We start from the raw sequence: 21,846 nt of genomic DNA, 5'->3' as shown, positions 1-21,846 counted from the left end.
AAAGCTCAACCGGGGAGACAGCAATTTAAGTAAATAAATGAGTGGTTACAATTACTGCAGCCAAGACTTCATATCATTCTTCATATTAATCTGAGTCTTATTTCTCGAACTTTGATTTGACGATCTCTTTTTTTTTACAGATTCAAACAAAGTACCTCTTTATAGTATTTTATAAGAGCATAGTATTTTGTATCACAAGCAATATACTTTGGCAATTCAGCTTTGGTCTCGGCTTGTTAATTTAGTAAAAATAACAACTTGAATAAGAAAAAAGAAGCATTTTTTTGCATCTTTCAAATGTATGCAATGCGCAATATGATTTTTTCAAAAGTAGGTAGAAGTGTTGTCTAAATCAAACTTGAGTTTCGAATAATGGAGTGTATTTCTTCATTTGCGAGAGCTATAAAGATAGTTGATGATCAATTATTTGATTGAAAAACGCAAGTACACTTGTATAGATCTTTCTAAACTTTAAAAAATCTTGTGCATGCTTTAATGCAATTTAAAGATATAACCAAGGATCATTTGTAAGGTGATACTAGGCAATATTATGGGAGTTTAATGTCAAACTACAGTAAAACAAAAATCTCGTAATACGTTAATGGTCGAAAGGTAAAAGAACTATCTGCAAATGAGCAGAGTGGCATCCTGCTCAACCTGTGAATGACAGAGTTTTTTCTAAAAAGTATAACTAAAATGTCTTTATCGTTTTAGATTATCGGTAAAATACTATTCATGAATCAAAAAATACGAAAATTATCAAAGCTATACCCTAATAAAGCAATTCAGGTTTTTCTAATCTTGAGACTGTTCCCAGAGGCAAGCTTCGGCACTTTTTTTATCCCTAAAGTCCTTTTTCATATTACACTTTTTACAAAGGGGGCTCGACGAAAGCATATGATCTTTGTGTGAATGTAAATAACCTATCACAAGCAACCTTTTGATAATGATGTTCACACGTATCGTTTATTATTGATTATATACATCACAGGCTAGCTTGAGTATTTTTCCTTCTACTAAGACTAAACATGAAGTCCAACTCTTTCTAAAATAAACAAAATAAACCCAATGTTAATTAGGCAAAAAAGAAAAAAAAACGATAGACCCTAAACTGAATCAATAGTACTACATGCATATACATGTTGGTTATTATATAGAGAAAGAAAGACCAAGTTGGACTATATTTCATGCATTAAGCTAAACAAACTCCTTGAGAAAACAAGCATAAAAAGTTAACCAAAAAAAAGTGATAATCTGATAATAATTGTAGGCTTAGGTTTGTAGCCAGACAAGAATCTCGATTAAATGAACCGGTAAATCTCCAATATGCTCAGTGTGGCTGACCGGTTGATATCTAAGACTGCGTACCTACCTTAAAACATTTTATCAATAAGAAGCTGACTGCGTAATTAGGCATAAATCATCTATTGTCAGACATTTGCCCATTGAATTAATTGTATTAAATCATGCAGATAAGATTGCAGCTTTTGGGTTGGGTGCGTTTACACTATAGATAAAACGGGGTGTTAAGCTAAAGCTGTGAATAAATGGCAATGTAAAGTCATTTGAGCCAGATTTAGTGCATCATAAAACTTTTCAATATTTTGATACTTTTGAGCAAACATTATCTTTCTTTGATTTAAACGAATCAAATGTTTTTTGTCAAGATACTCTATTCAAATAAGCTACTTGATGACATATACCTTGTTCATGTAGCAAAGGCTGCAGACAGATAAATGTTTTGGCAATAAAAAAGGCGACTATTCTTGCAGATCTTCTGTTTCTTCTACAAATGAAAGCAGCATAACGTCCGCTTAGACCCGCATAAATGCTTCGAATACGCATAAAAAATGTTTGATATCATCTACGGTACCTTTAGAGTTGATTTGGACAAAAAGAAAAGGCGACTTGTAAAAAACGGTCAAAATGACCTTTCGACCAAAGGGTACTACTCATGGAAAAAGCTCATTTTGACAACTTCTCATCTTCTTTTTAACGTTACAAGACAAAACATAAAGCTACTAATAAGTTCAAGTACTTGAAATGTGCGCAAGATGCTACAGTTTTTGATCGAAGTGTTTGCTTGTCAGCTGTACTATGAAAATAGTAAGATATGAGCAAAAAACCTTTTAAACTTTTTTTTTCACGTCGGCGCAGTTTCTCACCAGCAACAATGCTATTTTCTTTACACCAATAGGCTTAGAAGACAAAGATTACTATTTTTCTTATTACACCAAAGCCAAATAGCTGCGTCTTTATGCAGCTCCAAGCAGAAGCTCAATTTTTGATGCGGCTAGAAGAAGAACCGGAGTTGTCTTCCGTTTTCAATCTTCGTTCGCAGCCATCTAGTATGTCTTATGTTCATTTACCTTACATTTGCATTATAGAATGCCTATATTTCTACTTTCTTATATTTCCTTGACACTCAATGAAGATAAACCTCTTTAAAATAGTCCATTGACAACAATTTTTATATGTCATTAGAGCAAAAACACTCAGATCTGAGCTTCAATGAGTCATTTTCTGATGCGTTATTGCTCAACAACGAGACTATAGAAAATACTATAAAACTATTATAATACATTTATTAAAACTTTGATATCATTTATGCCGACATTCAAGTATGCCATTTGTATACTCAAAAAAATATTCTTTGAAAAATAATACAAAAACATTATTTAAAATTAAGACCATTACCTTGAAATAAATCAAAAATATTCTCTACAATGACAAAAAATAAAAAAAAAAGTAGAAAATTTTTCTTGTTTTCAATTTTTCTGCTTAAAATTAATAAACGACCCTACCGACCAGCAACCTCTTCTTTCAGACTAAAACAGTAAGGCTATTATTCGGTAGGGTCGTTTATTAATTTTAAGCAGAAAAATTGAAAACAAGAAAAATTTTCTACTTTTTTTTTATTTTTTGTCATTGTAGAGAATATTTTTGATTTATTTCAAGGTAATGGTCTTAATTTTAAATAATGTTTTTGTATTATTTTTCAAAGAATATTTTTTTGAGTATACAAATGGCATACTTGAATGTCGGCATAAATGATATCAAAGTTTTAATAAATGTATTATAATAGTTTTATAGTATTTTCTATAGTCTCGTTGTTGAGCAATAACGCATCAGAAAATGACTCATTGAAGCTCAGATCTGAGTGTTTTTGCTCTAATGACATATAAAAATTGTTGTCAATGGACTATTTTAAAGAGGTTTATCTTCATTGAGTGTCAAGGAAATATAAGAAAGTAGAAATATAGGCATTCTATAATGCAAATGTAAGGTAAATGAACATAAGACATACTAGATGGCTGCGAACGAAGATTGAAAACGGAAGACAACTCCGGTTCTTCTTCTAGCCGCATCAAAAATTGAGCTTCTGCTTGGAGCTGCATAAAGACGCAGCTATTTGGCTTTGGTGTAATAAGAAAAATAGTAATCTTTGTCTTCTAAGCCTATTGGTGTAAAGAAAATAGCATTGTTGCTGGTGAGAAACTGCGCCGACGTGAAAAAAAAAGTTTAAAAGGTTTTTTGCTCATATCTTACTATTTTCATAGTACAGCTGACAAGCAAACACTTCGATCAAAAACTGTAGCATCTTGCGCACATTTCAAGTACTTGAACTTATTAGTAGCTTTATGTTTTGTCTTGTAACGTTAAAAAGAAGATGAGAAGTTGTCAAAATGAGCTTTTTCCATGAGTAGTACCCTTTGGTCGAAAGGTCATTTTGACCGTTTTTTACAAGTCGCCTTTTCTTTTTGTCCAAATCAACTCTAAAGGTACCGTAGATGATATCAAACATTTTTTATGCGTATTCGAAGCATTTATGCGGGTCTAAGCGGACGTTATGCTATCTTTGCGCAGTGGTACAACCATGCGTATTCGTCTGCTCTTTTGAAAGATACACCCTCTTTTTGACTAGATCAATGCATCAAGAGGATTTCTACACTTTTTTTTTTTTTACTAGAGAAGGTACATCCATTTCAAGAAGTAAAACGTCCTTTGCATAAACTAGTAAGATCAATGACGCCTTTCTCCTGAAAAAAAAGAGCCAATGCATCCTATGTATACCATATAAACCCTCCCCCTTTTTTTTCTCCTCCTTCTCCTCCTCGTTCCCTCCCTCTTCTCTTGCTACAATGCTGCCCATACCATTGTATGTCTTAAACACCAAGTTTTAGGATGTGGATGTAGCTTGCAGTCATCATATTGATTGAGTATTTTAAGTGGTCTTTTTGCACTTAGTGTGAGATATACATACTTTTATGCGTTGGTAAAAAAAACCTTTGAATTTTGGTTTCTCAGTCAATACTGATCCAAATCAAGCTATTGATAAAAAAAAGGAAAATAGTTTTCAGACAAAGTATTGTTGGTGCTGTTATGCCTTCATCTGAAATCAAAAGTACTGCTTAAGAGCAGATAAATTATTTCCACAGCCAAACTGCGCTATTTTCAGTGTCGAATGGAACTAATCGAGCAAGTTTTGTACATTTCATGTCTTTTCAGTGTTTAATCATGTATATAGGGTACATTGGCTGTCTAAAAGTAGGACAAATTTTCACTGCTTCATCCTCTTTTATAGGCATTCTTATCTAATAATTAATATTTTGTGATTCAAAACTTTCCATCATACTCTTTTAGCACGAGTCAATCCAAGTCTCTGTCAATTAGATCTCTAGCTTTGGGAGCATTTAATACTACGAAGCAAATCAGCCATTTTTCAATCCGATTACGCTTTATTTTTCAGTATAAATGGCACACAAATGGCTGTTTAATAATTTATAGCAAATTTTAGACGATGATTAGCTCTAATGCTTTTTAATTGAGGTTGGTTTGTTCTGATTTTGAGTATGCTGTAGTTCAAAATAGACTTACATGTCAAACTTGCATTTGCACGAAATGTGGTTCAACCAAAGTGCACACCAAAGTGACTGGTTGTCTTCTAACTCTTTTTTTATCAAAATTTAAATTTTTTTTTTCTTCCTTCTCTCCCAATCTTTTCTCAAAAAAATCATTCAAAATGGGTCGTATGTATACTTCTGGTAAGGGTATCTCTAGCAGTGCCCTCCCCTACCGTCGCACTCCTCCCTCTTGGGTCAAGACTTCTTCTGAAGAAGTTGTTGATATGATCTGCAAGAACGCCAAGAAGGGTCTCTCTCCCGCTCAAATTGGTGTCCTTCTCCGTGACTCTCACGGTATCCCTCAAGTCAAGTCCATCACTGGCAACAAGATCCTCCGTATCTTGAAGTCCAACGGTCTTGCTCCTGAAGTTCCTGAAGACTTGTACCACCTCATCAAGAAGGCTGTCTCCATCCGTAAGCACTTGGAACGTAACAGAAAGGACAAGGACTCCAAGTACCGTTTGATTCTCATTGAATCTCGTATCCACCGTCTTGCTCGTTACTACAAGACTGCTGGTCAACTCCCTCCCACCTGGAAATAGTATCCTTTTTTACTTAAATACTAACATTTATAGCGTGTGTGTGTGTGTGAAATCATTTTATTGCCTATATTGGACATTACGTCGAGAGTCGACTTTGCTTTTAAGCAAAATAGCTCGGTAACTGTCTTCCTTAACCCATTTTTTTTTCTAATAGTGAATCTGCCACTGCTTCTGCTATGGTTGCTTAAACTGGTCCTGTCTAGTATCCTTTTCAAAAGCGCAAGGAAGAATTACATGCTCCTACTGATTTTGAATCAATAAATTTTTTAATGATATTTAAACAATTCTCAAGGAGAAGTGTTCCCCTTTATTGTCAGACATACAAAAAAAAAAGTATGTAAACAAATATGACAATGAATCTCCTTTTTTTCTCTTTCTTTTCATTTATTAAATATGGGCAACATTTGTTGTTGTGCAAGTAAGAAGTCAAACAAAACTAAAAAGGATGCTTGTTTATGCATTCTAAAAGATCTTGCTTAGAACATGATAATTCGGGCTTATATGAGCCATTGTTACAGCAAAATGAGAGAGAAGCCATAACAGAATTGTTGCAATATCTTGAGAGTAAACAAAAAAACATGGCGAATATGTATGATTGATAGTGCTTTTAGATCGTGACCATACCAACTTTTTTGATGGTCAACCATTGTGTGCTCTATCCACTTTGGCTTATTCAGATAATGTGGATCTACAGAGATCGGCCGCTCTCGCTTTTGCTGAAATTACAGAAAAAGGCAGGATATAAATATTTTATGGATCTCTTTCTCATTGTTTGTTTAGATGTAAGACAGGTTGGAAGTGAGACGCTGGACCCTATCTTGTTTTTGTTACAATCAAATGATGTAGAAGTTCAGCGTGCTTCAAGTGCAGCATTGGGGAATTTAGCTGTCAACAGTAAGTCAATAACCATTTTTTATTACATACCTCGTACATCCTCCCCTTTAACCACCTCCGTCTTGTCCCCCTTTCTCATTCCTTATCAACAGCTGAAAATAAATTAATGGTGGTAAAGTTGGGTGGTTTGAGTCAACTTATTCGACAAATGGGTTCATCCAATGTCGAAGTGCAATGTAATGCAGTAGGCTGTATTACCAATTTGGCCACGCATGGTAGTTTATATATGCAAATGCATTGTTTCTTATATCTTCTAATAGATGAAAACAAATCTCGCATTGCCAATTCAGAAGCTTTGCGATTACTAATTAATTTAGCAAGATCAAAAGACCAAAGAGTTCAAAGGAATGCAACAGGTGCATTGCTCAATATGACACATAACCGTAAGCAATTCAAATTAAAAAAGTATTTACTTACTTTAGTATAGAGGAAAATCGTCAACAATTGGTGAATGCAGGTGCCATTCCAGTCTTAATAAGCTTACTTGGTTCAGATGATGCGGATGTTCAATATTATTGTACAACAGCTCTGTCAAATATTGCTGTGGACGGTAAGCAAATAGAAAAAGAGCCATTGTCTTATCATGAGTAAATACAGGTACCAACCGTATTAAGCTGGCTCAATCAGATTCAAGGCTTATACAGTACTTGATCCAACTCATGGATACTAAAAGTCTCAAAGTCCAATGCCAAGCTGCACTTGCATTAAGAAACCTGGCCTCTGACGGTAAAATAATAAAACGAAAGTAAAATATAGACCAACTCAACTTTATAGAAAAATACCAATTGGAGATCGTTCAGCATGGAGGATTACCACCACTATTAAAGCTAATCAAATCATCATTTCTACCACTCATTCTATCTTCTGTTGCGTGTATTCGCAATATATCAATCCATCCATCCAATGAATCGCCTATCATTGATCAAGGTTTTGTCAATCCTTTAATTGAGCTTTTGTCTTATGAAGATAATGAAGAGATCCAATGCCATGCCATTTCTACACTAAGAAACTTGGCTGCTACTTCAGAACGCAACAAGCTTGCCATTATGGAAGCAGGTGCAGTGAAGCGCATCAAACATTTGATTCGGCAGGTGCCTGTGAGTGTTCAGGTAGAAATGACAGCGGCTATTGCAGTATTGGCTTTGAGCGATGAGCTAAAATCTCGTCTGTTGTATATGGGTGTATTGGAAGTATTATTGCCAATGGTATTATGCAGAAACAATGAAGTGCAAGGCAATGCTGCTGCTGCTATTGGGAACTTGAGTTCAAAGAGTAAGTTGCTCAAATTGATTTAGTTTACTTACAGAAATCTTAGTTGAAGACTATGGGCCTTTCCTAAAGGCATGGGAGTTGCCTAGAGGTGGTGTCAAAGATTTTTTGATATCTTTTTTGAAAGAATCAAATACGACTGCTTTCCAACACATTGGTGTTTGGACCATAGAGCAGTTCATTGAAGGAGGAAGTAAGATTAACCTAAAAGGTTTATATACTCATTTTGCTTAGGTCTTGAAATGAAATCAAGAATTATCAAGTCTAAAACAATTATCGAGTCAATCTTACGTATTGCAAACCAGCAACAAGAAGAAGAGATAATAGACACCGAAAACGATATTCATAACTTGGCTAAACGAGTTTTGAATGATTTATTCGATAAACAATGAACATAGTGTTTGTTATCCAAAATAAGACAGAATTTACCTTTAAGGTAACAAATAAATAATTTCTGTGTCTGTGTGTGAGTGTGATAGACAATGAAATTAAACTAACAAAGCTTGCGTTTGTACAACAAAGTTACTGAAGCAAAACCATTTCACAAGATTAAAGTTAAAAACAAGAACAAAATCGAAATGAGTCCATCTGGACACATGCAAACTCCTTAATTTTAGCTGACTTTTACCAAACTTTAATTCAGAGATGGACAAAGCTGGGAAATGATGGGCAAAAACAGAAAAAAAAATTTTTTTTATAAAAGTCTATCTCTAAAAATAATCTAAAAGAAATGATATCTTGAGTGTATAAGAAAAAGAAAAAAATAAATAAATGATAGTATGTAAATAATGATAGCTTTAGATTTGATGAGCTGCAACAGTCTTTGCGGTAGACTTTTTGGATTGGAGTAAATCATACCAAGACTTGAATTGTTCAAGCACAACAAATGTAATGATCGTTTGAGGACCCAAACGGATAAAAGCGGGTGTCCAACCCTTAAAGAATGAACTCACACCTTCAGCCTTGAACATTTGTTTCATGATCTGAGTAGCTGACATTTTATGGTCACCAGTGCTTGCGGACATAATACGGGTCTTAATGACATCAACAGGTGAACATACAGTAGTTGCCACAAGTCCCTATTGTACAAATGATCAATACAAATTCCCCATATCACGCATTTTTACTTACAGCAAGTACACTAGAAGTCAAATGGACGGGAATACCATCCTGCATAGGTGTATGGTTCAAGATGAGGTACTTGAACATATCATAGGAAACACACTGTGCTGAAGTCATCAAAATGGCTCGGTTTACATTAGGTCCAAGACCACGGAACAATGCGCTTGTGCCTTCCTCTTTTGAGATACGAATAACACCATCGATGGCATGCTTGTAATTGCGACGTTGTTGAATAGGCAACTGTCCGTCATTTTGCATACGGACATTAACTACATCACCAGGGTTACCGCAGGCACCACCTAAAGCACCTGCAATACTAGAACACATCAAGAGTTCAAGCACACTGGCCTCTAATTTTCATTGGATGAGTCATCTTTTGTTAATTTTTTCCATCTTCCTTCTTACTTTTTTGAGTCTTTGCTTGAACAAGATCCTTTAATTTTTCATAAACACCAAAACGAACAGTAGAATAAGTGGCTTGTCGAAGAATTGAAGCAGAAAGACCGGCATAGAGGTTGAAGAAACCTTCAGTTCGAGCGATCTTGATCATCGTCGAAAACATACCAAGTTTGGCACTACCTTTAGTATTTTGAAGACGCACCTTAGTAAGGTCAAAAGGGTGAACAACAACAGCTGCCACACATGAAGCGGCGCCACCGAAATAGAATGGGTAGGTCTTTTTAGCTGATGCCATAATAATTATGAAATGAAAAAGAATAGAAAAAAAGTGGAAAGAATCTCTTAAATTTTTTTAGGCACAAAACCGTAACCAATTTTGGTTTTTGCTCACGGTGGCCAATTGGCGGGTTTAAAAAAGTAAATGACGGGTTTTTTATTTCCCATTTGTCAGTTGAACACTATGGTAGAAATGACATATTTGGGTCACATCCACAGGAAAGGTTTCATTTCTAACAAATTTATGTCATTGAAGCACTTATGGCGGCAGCGGCCATGAAGCAGAGAAGTCTTCTATGTATATTTACCGCATGTGAGTAAATAAGAAGAGTATGAGTTACTTGCTATGATGGTAAGATCGAAGCTGTAATCGGCTGTGATCAGAGGACAAGAAGTGTATCTTATAGCTTATACACAGATAAAAAAAAAGAAAGACAGTTAGATGTAATATGAATAAAGGAGGGAAGAGATGAAAAGAAACAAAGATGTAGAAGTAGAAATATTTTGCTTCTGCATTATTCCCTTACAATTGCTGCTAGAGCATGCTGGTTAATAACTACAATAAAAAGGTTTCTAGAATCTAATCACTGCTAGATTCAGAATGAACCCGACAAAAAGCTGATTAACTCAATTTTCTGAAAACTAACTCTAATCAATATCAAAAAAGCAATTCTATTCTAACTTTTGCTTCATACAAATTAAAAACGTCAACAGAAAAAAAATTAACTTGAGTTTTGTTATGATATATGTCAGCCTGTTTCTTGATTTGATTTCTTGACAACTTTGATAATAACTACTTAAATGCACTTTTGCTGCTTTATTCAAACATGAACTATATTGACTGTTGAATAGAACACAACAAAAAAGCTGTGGCTGCGTCATAAAAGTACAGTCAGACCCCGAGTTTGTCATAAACTCGATTTTGTCATGAAGGCTGTCTTTACTGACTTACGGCATACTGGTAATATTCCTTATGGCGAGCCCTGTCATTAGAATACGGTTTGCCAAATCCCATATGACAAAATCGAATTTTTTTGAGAGAATATTATTGGATAATATATAGATTTTATTAGAAGTCAGAGATTAAGGTGATCTATTTTTTGAAGAAATCGGTTATTTCACTTTGCTTTACGTGTGGATCAACCTCTTCTTGCTTTAGATTTTTGAAAACATGAGACATAGTAGACATCATGATAAACTGGTTGTCGTTCTCAGCACAGTAATGCTTTAGGATGCCTTCCATGCATGTTATCAAATACTTTCGTTTGGCTGTCTCTGTCATTTCTTCTTCTTGTTCTTATTCCTCAACACTGGGGACTTCTTTTGAGTCTCTACAGATTCCCTCATTCTCCAGTTCAACTTCGTCAAAAGACTGTTTGCTTGAACAGATCATCACATCTTCAGTGCTTAAGTCTGCTGCAACTGGAGCAGAAGTGTCACCATCTTCATCTGAGACTGTAAGCAGGATGCCTGCGTGTCTCCAACAAACCTTGATCGCATCTGCATTGGCTTTATCTCAAGCAGTTTTGGTCCAACGCATCGCCTGGAGCTGATCTACAGCGTACATTTTTTTTTTTCATTTTTTCTTTAGCAACGTCATTTGCTTGATCTAAGTCCACAAGAGCATCTTTTTGCTTTGTTGATTGGATTGCAATAAATTTGTACGCAGCATGCTTAACTACATAGCCTTGTATTGTTGCTTAAAGTTTGCAATAATACCAACATTCAAAGGTTGCAAATGGGATGTAGTATTTGCAGATAAAAAACCGAACTTAATGTTGGTCAGCTGCATATCACGGTCACGAACAGGAGCATTGTCAAAAAGAATAAGAATGTTTCTTTTCTCTCTTTTCATTCCACTGTCCAGGGAGCGGAAGTAGCGTCTAAATATTTTCATTGCCATCCAGCTTTTTACATTGAAGTAATAATTTGGATAAGTGAGATCAGAAGCTATAGTTTGTTTAATTAGAAAAATACTTAAGTTGAAGAAATAATGACATGCCAGTTTTACCCTTGAAGCACCTAGGCCTTTCAGTTTTTCCAATAATTACAGGGTCAAACTTTTTACTTCCATCTGCATTGCAAAGAAGACCAATAGTAATTCGAGTCTTGTCATACTTAATACCTGAGACTCCTTGGCTAGAGATTACCTTGGTAGGAGCAACACGATCAAAGTTAAAAATATCCTTTAACTGGTACTGTTTCATCAACTCTTTCAGCCCATCCATTTGACCTTATACTGCAGCGGTATTGATTTGCACTGATCCTTCCTCGCCGTTCGTTTGTCTCGAACGAATATCATGTCTCTTCATGCACCTGTTCAACCAACCGTTTGATAGGCATAATGCTTGTTCATTGTCAACTAAGCTAGTGTTGGTAGACATGGCATGAATAACAAAGGCACGGATTGTATGCTTGTTGATAGCAATGTTTTCTGCTTCCATAGTGTCAACAAGCTCCATGACTTTTTCTTCGAGGCTTGGATATTTGGCCTCTTTACTACTGCTTGAGTCAAGGTCTTTATCAGACATTTGAGCCAACTTTTCATATTTGCTCACAATCTTTCTAATTGTTGATTGTGAAGGCAATTGAAGGAGACTGAACTCTCTCTTTGACCAAAGGCATACGTACTCTTGGCTTTTTTTGGGTTTATTAAAGTACTCAATGCAGATTTGTAAACGTTGTCTCTGAGTAAAAATAACTCGAGCTAAGTGTTTAGCCATTTGATTTCCAATGATAGATGAGATTGTAGTAGGAGTATTTTAGTTTCCAGAGAGTGTTCTGTTTTCTAAAGTATTTCTTTGAACTGCCATTTTTGAGTATAATAAACAGTAAATGGATGCTAACATTTTTATTAATTCAGGTACCAATTTATATATAGGGACTGTTTTTATCAACGCAGCCACTGGTTCGATTTCATCATAACCTCAACTTTGTCATGCGAATGAGCCCAACCGAGAATATGACAAAATTGGGGTCTGACTGTAGAAAGCCGTTTGCAAATAAACGAAAACAAAAAATAGCATGCTCAGGAGAAGACTTCTGTACAGTCTTTTTTATACAGTCATGTAGCAATCATTGGGATAGACTTTAAAAGAAGCTATGTCGTAAATTTTAGTTTTACAGACTATGCGATTTAAAGACAATAGGTTTTTTATAGTTTTATAGGGCATCAAGTGTCTGAAAAAAGAGTATCTATAAGGCTCGTTCACAAAGTGGCTGTGCTTATTGAAGAGTTCAAAAGCAAAAGCTACAAACATGTTTATTTATCCTCCGTATCTATTAAATCTTAACCCTATAGACTAATTCTGATTTAATGACAAGAGTAAGTTTATATACAATCAAGTCAAAGATTAGCTTGATCTACAAACAAAAGTAAATTCTATTCTGCATAAACAAAAAGTATTCACAATTGATACCATGTGTAACTGTCCTTTTTTGTCAAGATCCTACTTTATTAAGCATTTGGACTTGGTTAAATAAAACAAGCCCGAGAAAAAAAAAATAAGTATATTCTCCTTTAAATAAAAATAAATCGGAACCGTACTTCTATATTCGTTAAATCTTGATAGAAAACTCATCTTTTGCCCATCCCCTTATTTTTTTTTGAAAGTAAGTATCAGCTCAATAGTACCTTTGTTTCAATTTAAAGATCAATTGCATCATAAGTAACTGTCCTGGAGGAAGGGATAAGGCATGGAAATGAAACTAACGCTTTTATAAATATGCACCTCTTCAGAAGCAGAAAAATTAAAGACCCAAGAAAAAAAAGACACTAAAAAAAGGGTACAAAAAATAAAAAAGAGACTAAAAAAAATTGTTTGCCAACTTCATGTTTCCTTTGTAGATCGTAAGATCAGACAAGGATAGACAGCTACGGTCATCAGTGGGCTTTCATCCCATTGAGATACACTTTTCTCTTGCCTCAAAAAAGGAGAAGAGGGGAAAAGAGAATTTATGTTGTACTCAAAGTTTCTTGCAGCAAAAAGAACAAAATCGAACAGATAGTTCTATTAAGATTCAATTAAAAAAGAACTTTTTTTGATAACATTTTGGAGCTCTCAATTATAAGCCTCCCTTATTTTCTTTGTAATATTCTGTCATTATAGACGGTATCTTAACGCGAGTGTAACGTATACACGACTACACCATTTCAAGTTTTTTTTTAGTCTTTTGAGTAACTTTCATAGTTGTTTTATTCGCACATACACTTTTCTTTTCAAACAAAAGAAAAAAAGCAAAGCTTAATTTAACCAAGTTTGGACAAGAGCTATTTTTATTTTGTCATTAGTTTGTAAGTTATTATTCTACACTTTACAGTCAATTATGCATGCGACGCATTTATATTTATTATGATGGTCAATTAAATGTAAGCTACAAAAAAAAAAAGAAAAATTTAAATATTTGCAATATACAAACATCGTCTGCATATCTCCATGACTATGGCCGCAAGTATGTTTAAGGACTGCTACAAAATAACTTATTTGAATAAACATATACCAATTTGTTCTCATCGAAAATCTGATGCACAAAACATGTTTCGTATAATTTTCGATCGTCTGTTTATCACCAGAAAAAAAAACATATTTTTACATGCATGTATATACACAAGAAAAAACTAATCTGCATAAATATGGTAAAATGCCTTATTTCTCTTTGAACAAAAAAAATCTTAAAGTTCTCAAATTGTGTACTTGAATCAGGGTTAATATTTGTGCTAAAATATGCTATTGTGCATCTTGAGTATATCACACTTGTAACTATATAACAATCATCCCGCCAACACTAAAGCTACACATAAAGAGCATAACTAAATGCTATATAACAACTTGAATCATGACAGTCTTATTGACAATGATCGAAGGGCATCAGTTGATTGTAATTACGTCCATATACATATATGCAGTTGGTGCGGATATAAACCAAGGCTATGGGTAGCAAGGTCAGCTAAAAGGAATTCAACTAACCTTATTATTTCTTCTTATGATAAAAAGGAGCAAGGCATTCAATCAAACTTTATTGATAGGGAACCACAATATCATAAAGATATCCGAGAGCAAACATGTATCATTTCAGATTTTTTTCTTGGTCTTTCTTCAAATTGACAAAAATAGGAGAAGAATGTCATTAGAAAACTTTATTTGCAACTGTTCTGTTAGACTTTTAGTATCCCTGTTTCTTAAATAGGAGGCGATATTAGAAACAATTCAAAGGAGCATATATGCATCTAGAAGGGGAAGAGAGGCAGAGAATGGCAAGAGGAGGCCAACTTGACCCAAAAAAAGTAAAGAATTAGAGTGTAATTGGGACTTGACTAATTGTCCCTCTCCTATTATTTTAGGTTTGTTTGTTGTATAATCTAAGAATGATGATCACTTTAAGAAAGCATTTCTAACGCACAGATGTCAATTCCCAAGAGGAAAATTTTTTTCTTTTTATGTTCAAAATTAACGCATTATTTTTGCTTTATGTAATGGCGTTGTTGTTATTTTAAAGACACAAGCTATACTTTTTGTCATTGATAAAGACATTGCATAACAAGACGAACTTTATTTCATTCATATATAAATCACTTGTTTCTGATTTCGTGTTCGGCTTAATGTCATACAACGACGGTCAATAGCAGAAACCCTTTAGAAAAGGTTTTTCTAACTTTTTTATCATCCCTATTTTTGTTTCTCCGCCCCTGCATTGTGCGCGTTTGTATAGGAAATGGTTCAATCTATTGATCACAAATAAGCAACTTTAATTCGAAATATATATAAGCACCTCTATTTATGTTACAAAATTAAGTATTTTCTTTTCTTTCTTTCTTTCAAACAATTCTTTCTATTTTAAACATGCCCATCAACGAAACATTCAATGGTTTTATCGAAACCACCACAGATGCTCTCTTGATATTTGAAGCTTGTCGCAGAGGCATTTTGCCAAAAATTAGCCGTAGACTACAGGACAGAGAAAGAGGTGCTATTCGATCTGGTACTATCTATGTCTTTGATGAAAAAGAATCAGGTATGTCACTTTACTTAAAATGTATGTATACTTATTCTTTTGTAGGTATCAGACGTTGGACTGATGGACTTGTCTGGAGCCCTTCTCGTATCCTTGGTAACTTCTTAATTTACAGAGAACTCGATGGTCGTGAGTCTCTTCACCAGAAACAACATATGGAAGCTTCTACATCGTACATGGCCAATTACTACACTTCCACTTCTATCTATGACCCAGCCTCAGAAGATAGCTTGGAGGAACAACTCTCTAGTGAAGAACGTGACCGAGAGCGTAACTTGGTAGGCTCTCTCACCGATACTTACAAGTTCAAGAAAGGGGGACTTATTAAAAAGACAATCAGTATCCACTTGAATGGATCCATTCAACACTTGATTAGTTACTATACCAAGACAGATGTTCTTGATGCCAAGTTAGCCACCCCATCTTCTGTTTCTGAGATTTCTTCGTTACAAATTGCTCCTGATCTTCTCTTGAAGCAAAGCTTTCGTGTTCCACCTTCTGTTGAATTTGCTGAACTTATCCTCAAGCGACCTAGCCTTTCTCCTTCTTCTACCATCTCCTCTGCTTCATCTTCCACTCAATCCTATTACCGCAAGTCTTATGGTAACATGAAGCCTGGTACACCTTATTCTCTCCATGACGGCTACAGAAGACGTTATCACCATCACAAGGATCTTCAATACGAAGATTACCACTCTTTACGTACGTTTCATTCATAAAATCCAATTGTGTATTGACATACAATCTGTTTATAGCTGTGGATCATTCTCGAAGATTGAGCCTTGAATCCAACATGAACAAAAGACAAATGAGAGCCATGAGAGACGCTTCAGAAGAATCTCTTCGTCGTCGCTCTTCATTCTTGACCCATCCTATCTTTGACTCTCCCACTACAGCTGATAACATGCATACACAATACAGTGAAAGAAATGATGCTAGAGATGCTGCTCATATGTCTGTTCGTCACCATAGTTTCAGCGGGTAAGCGAATCATATCAATTTATGTCATTTAAACTAACTCGTTCTTGTTAGACAATCAAACTCTTCCATGATAGAAAATAATGCTTATCAAAACATGGTGACTACAACCGTTGCTTCTTCTGCTTCTGCATTTGTACCTGTTCTCAACAACGAAGACAGAGACATATATCAACCCAAGCGTACTTCTGGCGGTAACAACTTTTATCAAAAAGAAAACGTAATGGACTCTAATTCTCGCTGTTACATGACTACTACTTCTACACCTTCAAATTCCTCCTCGCCCACTCAGACTTATCGCCCACAAACTGACCGTATGATACCCTCATTTATTGAGATCCCCCCTCAAAAAGAGAACAGCAATACTTATTATAATCGCTACTCACCTTCGCTTCCCTCTCCTTCTAGTTTAATATGGTCCAATTCTCAACATCAAAACGAAGTCTCTAAACCTTTTATCTCAGAAAATACTACCACTACACCCAACACAAACACATCGTATTTTGGATACAACTCACCCTCCTACTTGAAACAAATGAACGGTACCACATCGCCTACTGAAAACGATTACACTAACTCACAATACCATGACAAGAACAAAGCCAACTTTTATACCCCCTATAGAACTTCTTATCAAACACAGCAAGCACAGAATAACAATATTCCATTTTCTTCAGCACATGTGATGTATCCTGATCAACAATTTAAATAACCTTTTCTTTATTTCTTCTATGAATATGTTCTATTTCTTTTTCTCCCCCTTTCAAATTAACACAAAAAAAAGGACATTTTATTATGTATATATGATGCGCTTACAACGAGATAATTTTACTCCGTTTACTATAAATAATAAATCTTTTTTCTAACACGATCCTCTCTTTTCCTTAAGTATTTATAGCTTCTGCTTAATATGGATAACAACACTACTGTAGGCTTTGGACGTCAAATATGGTAGATCGAGCCCTTTGTGCATAAGTGCAGCACCAGATAAGGCTCCATTATAAACAGAACATAAGGGGCTCTCGTGCCATATCGTTACATCGTACATGGCAAATGCAATCAATCGTTTAAGCCGAACAGGATGTAAAGGTATCCAAAATGGACTTTGTTGTCGAAAGGCCAAGACGACAGATTCGTTTCCTGTTGCTGTATTGGTTTGGGTGACAGCTGTATAACTTGAAGGCGAGTTAGAAGGTGGCACGAGCCAGTCCAGATTCCCTTTTTGGAGAACATGGCGAAGAACCTTGTACAAGGCAATCCAGTGTTTGTATTCTTCGAATTGTTGTTGATCGAGTCTATTCAAGAAAGAACCAATACCTAAAGCACCCATGAAAGAAACATGGAATCGATATGAGATGGGGAACAATGCGTATGGGTCGTCAAGAGGCATGTCAGTAACCCAACAGCTCATAGAGTCTGATGGAATCACAAAAGAAGATCCATATTGAATATGGAGGCGTGCATCAGGGCGAGTATTGTCACTTGGCCAGCATGACTCTACCTTTTTAAGGATAGAAAGGTCTGCTCTTCCACCACCACTAGAACAAGTCTCAATAGCTACAAGGTTGGTAGATAACTTGATTTTCATGATCATCAAGTGAAAGCAATTGACATGAGCTATCCAGACAGCCTCTCCCAATGAGGAACCTGCTTCAGAAATGGGACGATTCATGTCCCATTTTATGTAATCAATGCCTACTTCCTGAACTAAAGACACGATGCGCTCGATAAGATGTGTTCTTACTTCTTCCTTTGTGATATTGAGAACAAGCTGGTTCCTTTCAAGGTGCCTAATACGATCAGGGTAATGATAGACCCAATCAGGATGATCGCGATACAGATTAGAATCTGGATTTACCATTTCGGGTTCAAACCAGACGCCAAACTTCATGCCTAGTTTGTGAACATGGTCTGCAAGTGGCTTAAGGCCCTCAGGAAACTTATCATGGTCAGCAAACCAGTCTCCCAAACCCGCGCGATCTGAATTGCGTTTATGAAACCACCCATCGTCTAGAACAAACAATTCAGCACCCATAGCAGCTGCTTTAGTAGCCATTTCTATTTGATTCTTTAGATTAGTATCAAAGCCATAAGCCTCCCAACCATTGTAAAGCACAGGAGCCAATGCTTTAGGGTCCTTGATGAATTCTCTTGATTTGTTCGTTCTGATATGATTAGCTAATGAACGACGTGCACCAGATAGCCCCTCTGCTGTATAGCCGGCAACAAAAGTAGGTAGTTCTAGGGTGGTGTCCTTTAGGGAGCAACTAAAGTCGTGATCATGGAGACCACCCGTTACTACAAGCCTGCCCTCAATATCTGTGTGCAATTCAATCTGCCAATTGCCGCTCCACCCCAAGGTGCCAAAATAAACTTGAGTGTTCGCATGTTCTCCATCGTCTTGATCTTTGACAGCAAACCATGGATAGGCTTGATGAGAAGGAATACCCCTTGTTGAGCCAAGTACATGAGAAGTACCTGGTTTCAATGTATGTTTCTGTACCTGAGTCTCACATGACCAAGCACCTGCAAGTGTTACTAATTCTCGATGACAAGAAGAAGTAATAGGAGGAATATACCATGCGGCCGTGTGGGCCTTTGTTACTTGAAATTTCTCGCTGTGGCCATAGGCCACAAGTGTAGCACGACGCAAGATTAAATCATTGTCAATATCTATGGTATAATTCAGCTCAACACGGAAATCTTTATGCGTTCTATCGACCAATGTGATCACTAATTCTAAATGATTGCGAACTTCGCCAGAGACATAAATCAAATCCAATTCTCGGGTATTGTTTTCGAACTTGACACGCAAGACATCAGGACCATACCGAAGTCCACCAAATGCAGGGTATTCTTCGTTGGCCGAGGTAATAGCAGGGTCTTGCGAACTTCTGCCTGTTTCAGGCAGCTTGATAGGATATTCAATATCGGTAAAGAACATAAGTCTTGGTCCCCAATACGCGTTCAATACAACGCCAGTCTCTTTATCTACACCGACAACGTACGTTGTGTTTTGGGTTGTCAAGAACCATACAGGTTCTGACTGATGAGGAGTTATCTCTGGCTTGAGAAGCTGCATAAAAGTATGTATGTGTGTGAAAAAAAAGGGTGAACTTTAATTGAAAAAAAAATTATGTATTTTTCTTAAGTGGAGGTAACATTTCATAACCTTGCTCTATCTGGTTGAGTACAGCAGAACTATTGCGTCTCATAGCCCATTTACGAATATCACTTGTTGCTTTATGAAGAATGTTCGGTTCATGATGCGAAAGGGGTTGTTGAATCGGTATTAATTTTGGCCAGTCTACAAAGGAAGATGCGTTTTGTTGGATATAGAGCCAACACGTCACTATAATTGCAAACCAAAAGGAAAGAGATAGCACATATAGTAACGAAGACTCAATGTAAAACAAGCTGGAATGAAACAAAGTCATCAAGAACAAGACAGAGGCAATAAGCATACACAGAGGCACCCATTTGATTTGAATCGAAGACGTCTTAAAGGGACTTGTGCCAGATACTCTATAGTTACCCAAAAACAAATCAATGGCATCTTGTCTTGAACCATCTAAATAGTTGTTTTTGATATAACGAATGGCTGAATTATTAAAGTCATTGATCATGCCTCTATGTGTACGCCTGCCTGTTCTTGTGAAATCCGTCTTGAGTGCACCTGTGCCTGAATAAGGAATACTTAGGGCATCAGCATTGTCTGCCCAGACTAAGTAGAAATTAGATGAATAAATCATAGTAAACAATAAATTACCATCCTTGAAGATCTGCATGAATTGTTCATCATTTTCAATCACTTCAGTTGACTGAAGTATGCCCAAGTCCCTTAATTGCCGATTCAAAACCCACCTACCAATGGTGCTTTGTACGACATTGGTTCTGTCCAGACAGTCCATGCAGTTAGCACGAATGACAGATTGCTGCTTTTGACACAGACTAGGTTCTTGAGTTGCATCGTGTAAGCAATAACCTTGATGTCTAAGGTCTGACTCCAGCTGATCAATCAGTAATTGTACTCTATGCCAACGCATCTTGCGACACTCATGATGGAAATCAAAATGGATGTATTTCAAATCAAGGTCAGCAAGCTGCTTTACAATTGATGCATATAACTGACCCATGGGTTGTTCATAGCCTTTGGTGTTGACTAAATTGACAAGGATTTGAGGTCCATAGTGTTTCATTTGTTGATCGAAATGTAGCCGAGAAGCATTCAAAACATGTTCGTCTGATATATTCGCATTATACCATAGTCGTGGTATGTATTTGAGATTGGGAATTTGACCCCAGAATGCAGGTAAACTTCCTCGGGTCTGGAGATAAGAAGCGCGGATCAAGTTGTCTTGAGAGAGAGATTTAGAAGGGTCGCAGAGTACTAGTTGCTCTGTTTCGACAAAGTTAGAAGCAAAGCCTTGTTCGTTCAACCCGCGAGAAAAGAAGCGTGTGCCAGCACGTTCTTGACTGCGTCGACTGATAAGCGCAAATGTTACTGCACGGTTTTGAATGACTGTTGGTGTGATGGCCACAACTAATCAAACATAGATTAACTATCATGCTTGGCAATTTTCTGTGTAACTTACAGCCTTGTATGACAGGTAAAATAAAACGACTAAACTACAATAAGGAGTAAATAAAATAAACAGAAAAAAAAGAGAGAGGACTTACATCTTGATGTGACTCCATAGTAGCATGAATGAGTTTTTCACTTAGATATCTGTTCCAAAAGAACCTTGTGTCTGCCTATCCATGGTTCTATCAATATACATATTGTGTGTGTTTTCCCTTACATCTCGCCAATGATTTCCAATTGTCTGTGTCTGTTTTTGTGTACATAATGTAATGGGATACTTGTATGAGAAATAAAAGCCATTCTGACTCAAGTGGTCTCCAATCAATTGAATATATTTTTGCTCGTCGTTTAATGATTGACCTGAAAGAGGCATCGTGCGTGCAATAGGCAAAATTTGAAAATTGGTGATACGAAACACCTCTCCGTATGTTAATGTGCCTACTCGCTGACATCCTGTAATGACAATCATGTATTCGCCTAAAGAAATAACTTGGTCATTTGTCATTGAGTTTTATCCATTTACCTGCTTGTAATCGAATAAATCCTAGTATACCATGGACTAATAATTCATTTTCAACTCGCGCATCGTGCGCAAAGGGAGCTATCATGCAATAAGCTATAGCCTATGTTTATTTGTGCTGCATACCGTTTAATTTTAACTCGCCAGAGTCTCGGTAGACTGTCAAGGTTTCCAGGTGTGTTGTTATGTTTTGTTTAGCAGGCTCTATCAGTGGTGTAAAATGATATACTTCATTGGTAATTCGTCTATGTAAGAAACAATTAGGAACAAATGACTTTATGACCTGTAGTTTACAGTTCAAGTTGCTCAAATAACATATAGAAAAAGATAAAGAAAAAGAATACC

The 21,846-nt window shown here is 36.1% G+C and overlaps 8 protein-coding genes across 8 annotated transcripts; 5 read left to right on the top strand and 3 right to left on the bottom strand.

Annotated features, from left to right (window-relative positions):
* Positions 1 to 5,018: 5,018 nt before the first annotated feature.
* Positions 5,019 to 5,730, top strand: B0P05DRAFT_559098 (40S ribosomal protein S13). The gene is made up of 2 exons (XM_051580218.1): positions 5,019 to 5,445; positions 5,601 to 5,730. The coding sequence occupies exons 1-2, from the start codon at positions 5,024 to 5,026 to the stop codon at positions 5,632 to 5,634; spliced, it is 456 nt and encodes a 151-aa protein (XP_051430771.1). The 5' UTR covers positions 5,019 to 5,023; the 3' UTR covers positions 5,635 to 5,730.
* Positions 5,731 to 5,848: 118 nt separating this feature from the next.
* On the top strand, positions 5,849 to 8,328 carry B0P05DRAFT_276129 (vacuolar protein 8). Its single transcript, XM_051573417.1, has 10 exons — positions 5,849 to 6,010; positions 6,058 to 6,180; positions 6,227 to 6,340; positions 6,433 to 6,555; positions 6,601 to 6,723; positions 6,768 to 6,890; positions 6,938 to 7,066; positions 7,115 to 7,612; positions 7,656 to 7,802; positions 7,863 to 8,328. The coding sequence occupies exons 1-10, from the start codon at positions 5,902 to 5,904 to the stop codon at positions 7,931 to 7,933; spliced, it is 1,560 nt and encodes a 519-aa protein (XP_051430770.1). The 5' UTR covers positions 5,849 to 5,901; the 3' UTR covers positions 7,934 to 8,328.
* Positions 8,273 to 9,470, bottom strand: B0P05DRAFT_559093 (mitochondrial carrier domain-containing protein). Its single transcript, XM_051580217.1, has 3 exons — positions 9,137 to 9,470; positions 8,741 to 9,081; positions 8,273 to 8,688 (listed from the first exon to the last, which is right to left on the bottom strand). The coding sequence occupies exons 1-3, from the start codon at positions 9,423 to 9,425 to the stop codon at positions 8,407 to 8,409; spliced, it is 912 nt and encodes a 303-aa protein (XP_051430769.1). The 5' UTR covers positions 9,426 to 9,470; the 3' UTR covers positions 8,273 to 8,406.
* A 1,168-nt stretch (positions 9,471 to 10,638) lies between these two features.
* On the top strand, positions 10,639 to 10,959 carry B0P05DRAFT_591084 (uncharacterized protein; the record flags this gene model as incomplete). The annotated part of the gene is made up of 1 exon (XM_051582868.1): positions 10,639 to 10,959. One exon carries the CDS (start codon positions 10,639 to 10,641, stop codon positions 10,957 to 10,959), a length of 321 nt encoding a protein of 106 aa, XP_051430768.1.
* A 4,287-nt stretch (positions 10,960 to 15,246) lies between these two features.
* On the top strand, positions 15,247 to 16,137 carry B0P05DRAFT_478458 (Gti1/Pac2 family-domain-containing protein; the record flags this gene model as incomplete). Its single annotated transcript, XM_051575021.1, has 2 exons — positions 15,247 to 15,418; positions 15,464 to 16,137. The coding sequence occupies 2 exons, from the start codon at positions 15,247 to 15,249 to the stop codon at positions 16,135 to 16,137; spliced, it is 846 nt and encodes a 281-aa protein (XP_051430767.1).
* A 266-nt stretch (positions 16,138 to 16,403) lies between these two features.
* B0P05DRAFT_276080 (uncharacterized protein) lies at positions 16,404 to 17,281 on the top strand. The gene has a single exon (XM_051573416.1). It carries the CDS (start codon positions 16,467 to 16,469, stop codon positions 17,106 to 17,108), a length of 642 nt encoding a protein of 213 aa, XP_051430766.1. The 5' UTR covers positions 16,404 to 16,466; the 3' UTR covers positions 17,109 to 17,281.
* On the bottom strand, positions 17,182 to 19,494 carry B0P05DRAFT_559085 (Melibiase-domain-containing protein). The gene has a single exon (XM_051580216.1). It carries the CDS (start codon positions 19,476 to 19,478, stop codon positions 17,289 to 17,291), a length of 2,190 nt encoding a protein of 729 aa, XP_051430765.1. The 5' UTR covers positions 19,479 to 19,494; the 3' UTR covers positions 17,182 to 17,288.
* B0P05DRAFT_559084 (SacI homology domain-containing protein) lies at positions 19,495 to 21,839 on the bottom strand. The gene is made up of 8 exons (XM_051580215.1): positions 21,796 to 21,839; positions 21,628 to 21,746; positions 21,505 to 21,582; positions 21,199 to 21,458; positions 21,077 to 21,151; positions 20,992 to 21,025; positions 20,166 to 20,939; positions 19,495 to 20,120 (listed from the first exon to the last, which is right to left on the bottom strand). The coding sequence occupies exons 1-8, from the start codon at positions 21,816 to 21,818 to the stop codon at positions 19,531 to 19,533; spliced, it is 1,953 nt and encodes a 650-aa protein (XP_051430764.1). The 5' UTR covers positions 21,819 to 21,839; the 3' UTR covers positions 19,495 to 19,530.
* Positions 21,840 to 21,846: the final 7 nt, after the last annotated feature.

Source organism: Gilbertella persicaria (genome assembly GCF_025201335.1).
Source record: "Gilbertella persicaria strain CBS 190.32 chromosome Unknown B0P05scaffold_53, whole genome shotgun sequence".
NCBI lineage: Eukaryota > Fungi > Mucoromycota > Mucoromycetes > Mucorales > Choanephoraceae > Gilbertella > Gilbertella persicaria.
The sequence above is the reverse complement of the archived record's forward strand: the minus strand, read 5'-3'. Positions and strand labels throughout refer to the sequence as shown.

What these genes read in the sequence shown, in the direction of transcription:
- B0P05DRAFT_559098 (XM_051580218.1), top strand. Translation starts at nt 5,024, where the DNA reads ATGGGTCGTATGTATACTTCTGGTAAGGGTATCTCTAGCAGTGCCCTC. An exon ending in CTCCCTCCCACCTGGAAATA is followed by an intron (nt 5,446 to 5,600) that starts GTATCCTTTTTT and finishes TTTTTCTAATAG; the next exon opens with TGAATCTGCCACTGCTTCTG.
- B0P05DRAFT_276129 (XM_051573417.1), top strand. Translation starts at nt 5,902, where the DNA reads ATGCATTCTAAAAGATCTTGCTTAGAACATGATAATTCGGGCTTATAT. An exon ending in GTCAAATATTGCTGTGGACG is followed by an intron (nt 6,891 to 6,937) that starts GTAAGCAAATAG and finishes GAGTAAATACAG; the next exon opens with GTACCAACCGTATTAAGCTG. An exon ending in AAGAAACCTGGCCTCTGACG is followed by an intron (nt 7,067 to 7,114) that starts GTAAAATAATAA and finishes TCAACTTTATAG; the next exon opens with AAAAATACCAATTGGAGATC.
- B0P05DRAFT_559093 (XM_051580217.1), bottom strand. Translation starts at nt 9,425, where the DNA reads ATGGCATCAGCTAAAAAGACCTACCCATTCTATTTCGGTGGCGCCGCT. An exon ending in TCAAGCAAAGACTCAAAAAA is followed by an intron (nt 9,082 to 9,136) that starts GTAAGAAGGAAG and finishes AATGAAAATTAG; the next exon opens with AGGCCAGTGTGCTTGAACTC. An exon ending in TGACTTCTAGTGTACTTGCT is followed by an intron (nt 8,689 to 8,740) that starts GTAAGTAAAAAT and finishes TTTGTACAATAG; the next exon opens with GGACTTGTGGCAACTACTGT.
- B0P05DRAFT_276080 (XM_051573416.1), top strand. Translation starts at nt 16,467, where the DNA reads ATGATAGAAAATAATGCTTATCAAAACATGGTGACTACAACCGTTGCT.
- B0P05DRAFT_559085 (XM_051580216.1), bottom strand. Translation starts at nt 19,478, where the DNA reads ATGCAGCTTCTCAAGCCAGAGATAACTCCTCATCAGTCAGAACCTGTA.
- B0P05DRAFT_559084 (XM_051580215.1), bottom strand. Translation starts at nt 21,818, where the DNA reads ATGTTATTTGAGCAACTTGAACT. An exon ending in TGGCGAGTTAAAATTAAACG is followed by an intron (nt 21,583 to 21,627) that starts GTATGCAGCACA and finishes ATTGCATGATAG; the next exon opens with CTCCCTTTGCGCACGATGCG. An exon ending in TTTACCTGTCATACAAGGCT is followed by an intron (nt 20,940 to 20,991) that starts GTAAGTTACACA and finishes ATGTTTGATTAG; the next exon opens with TTGTGGCCATCACACCAACA.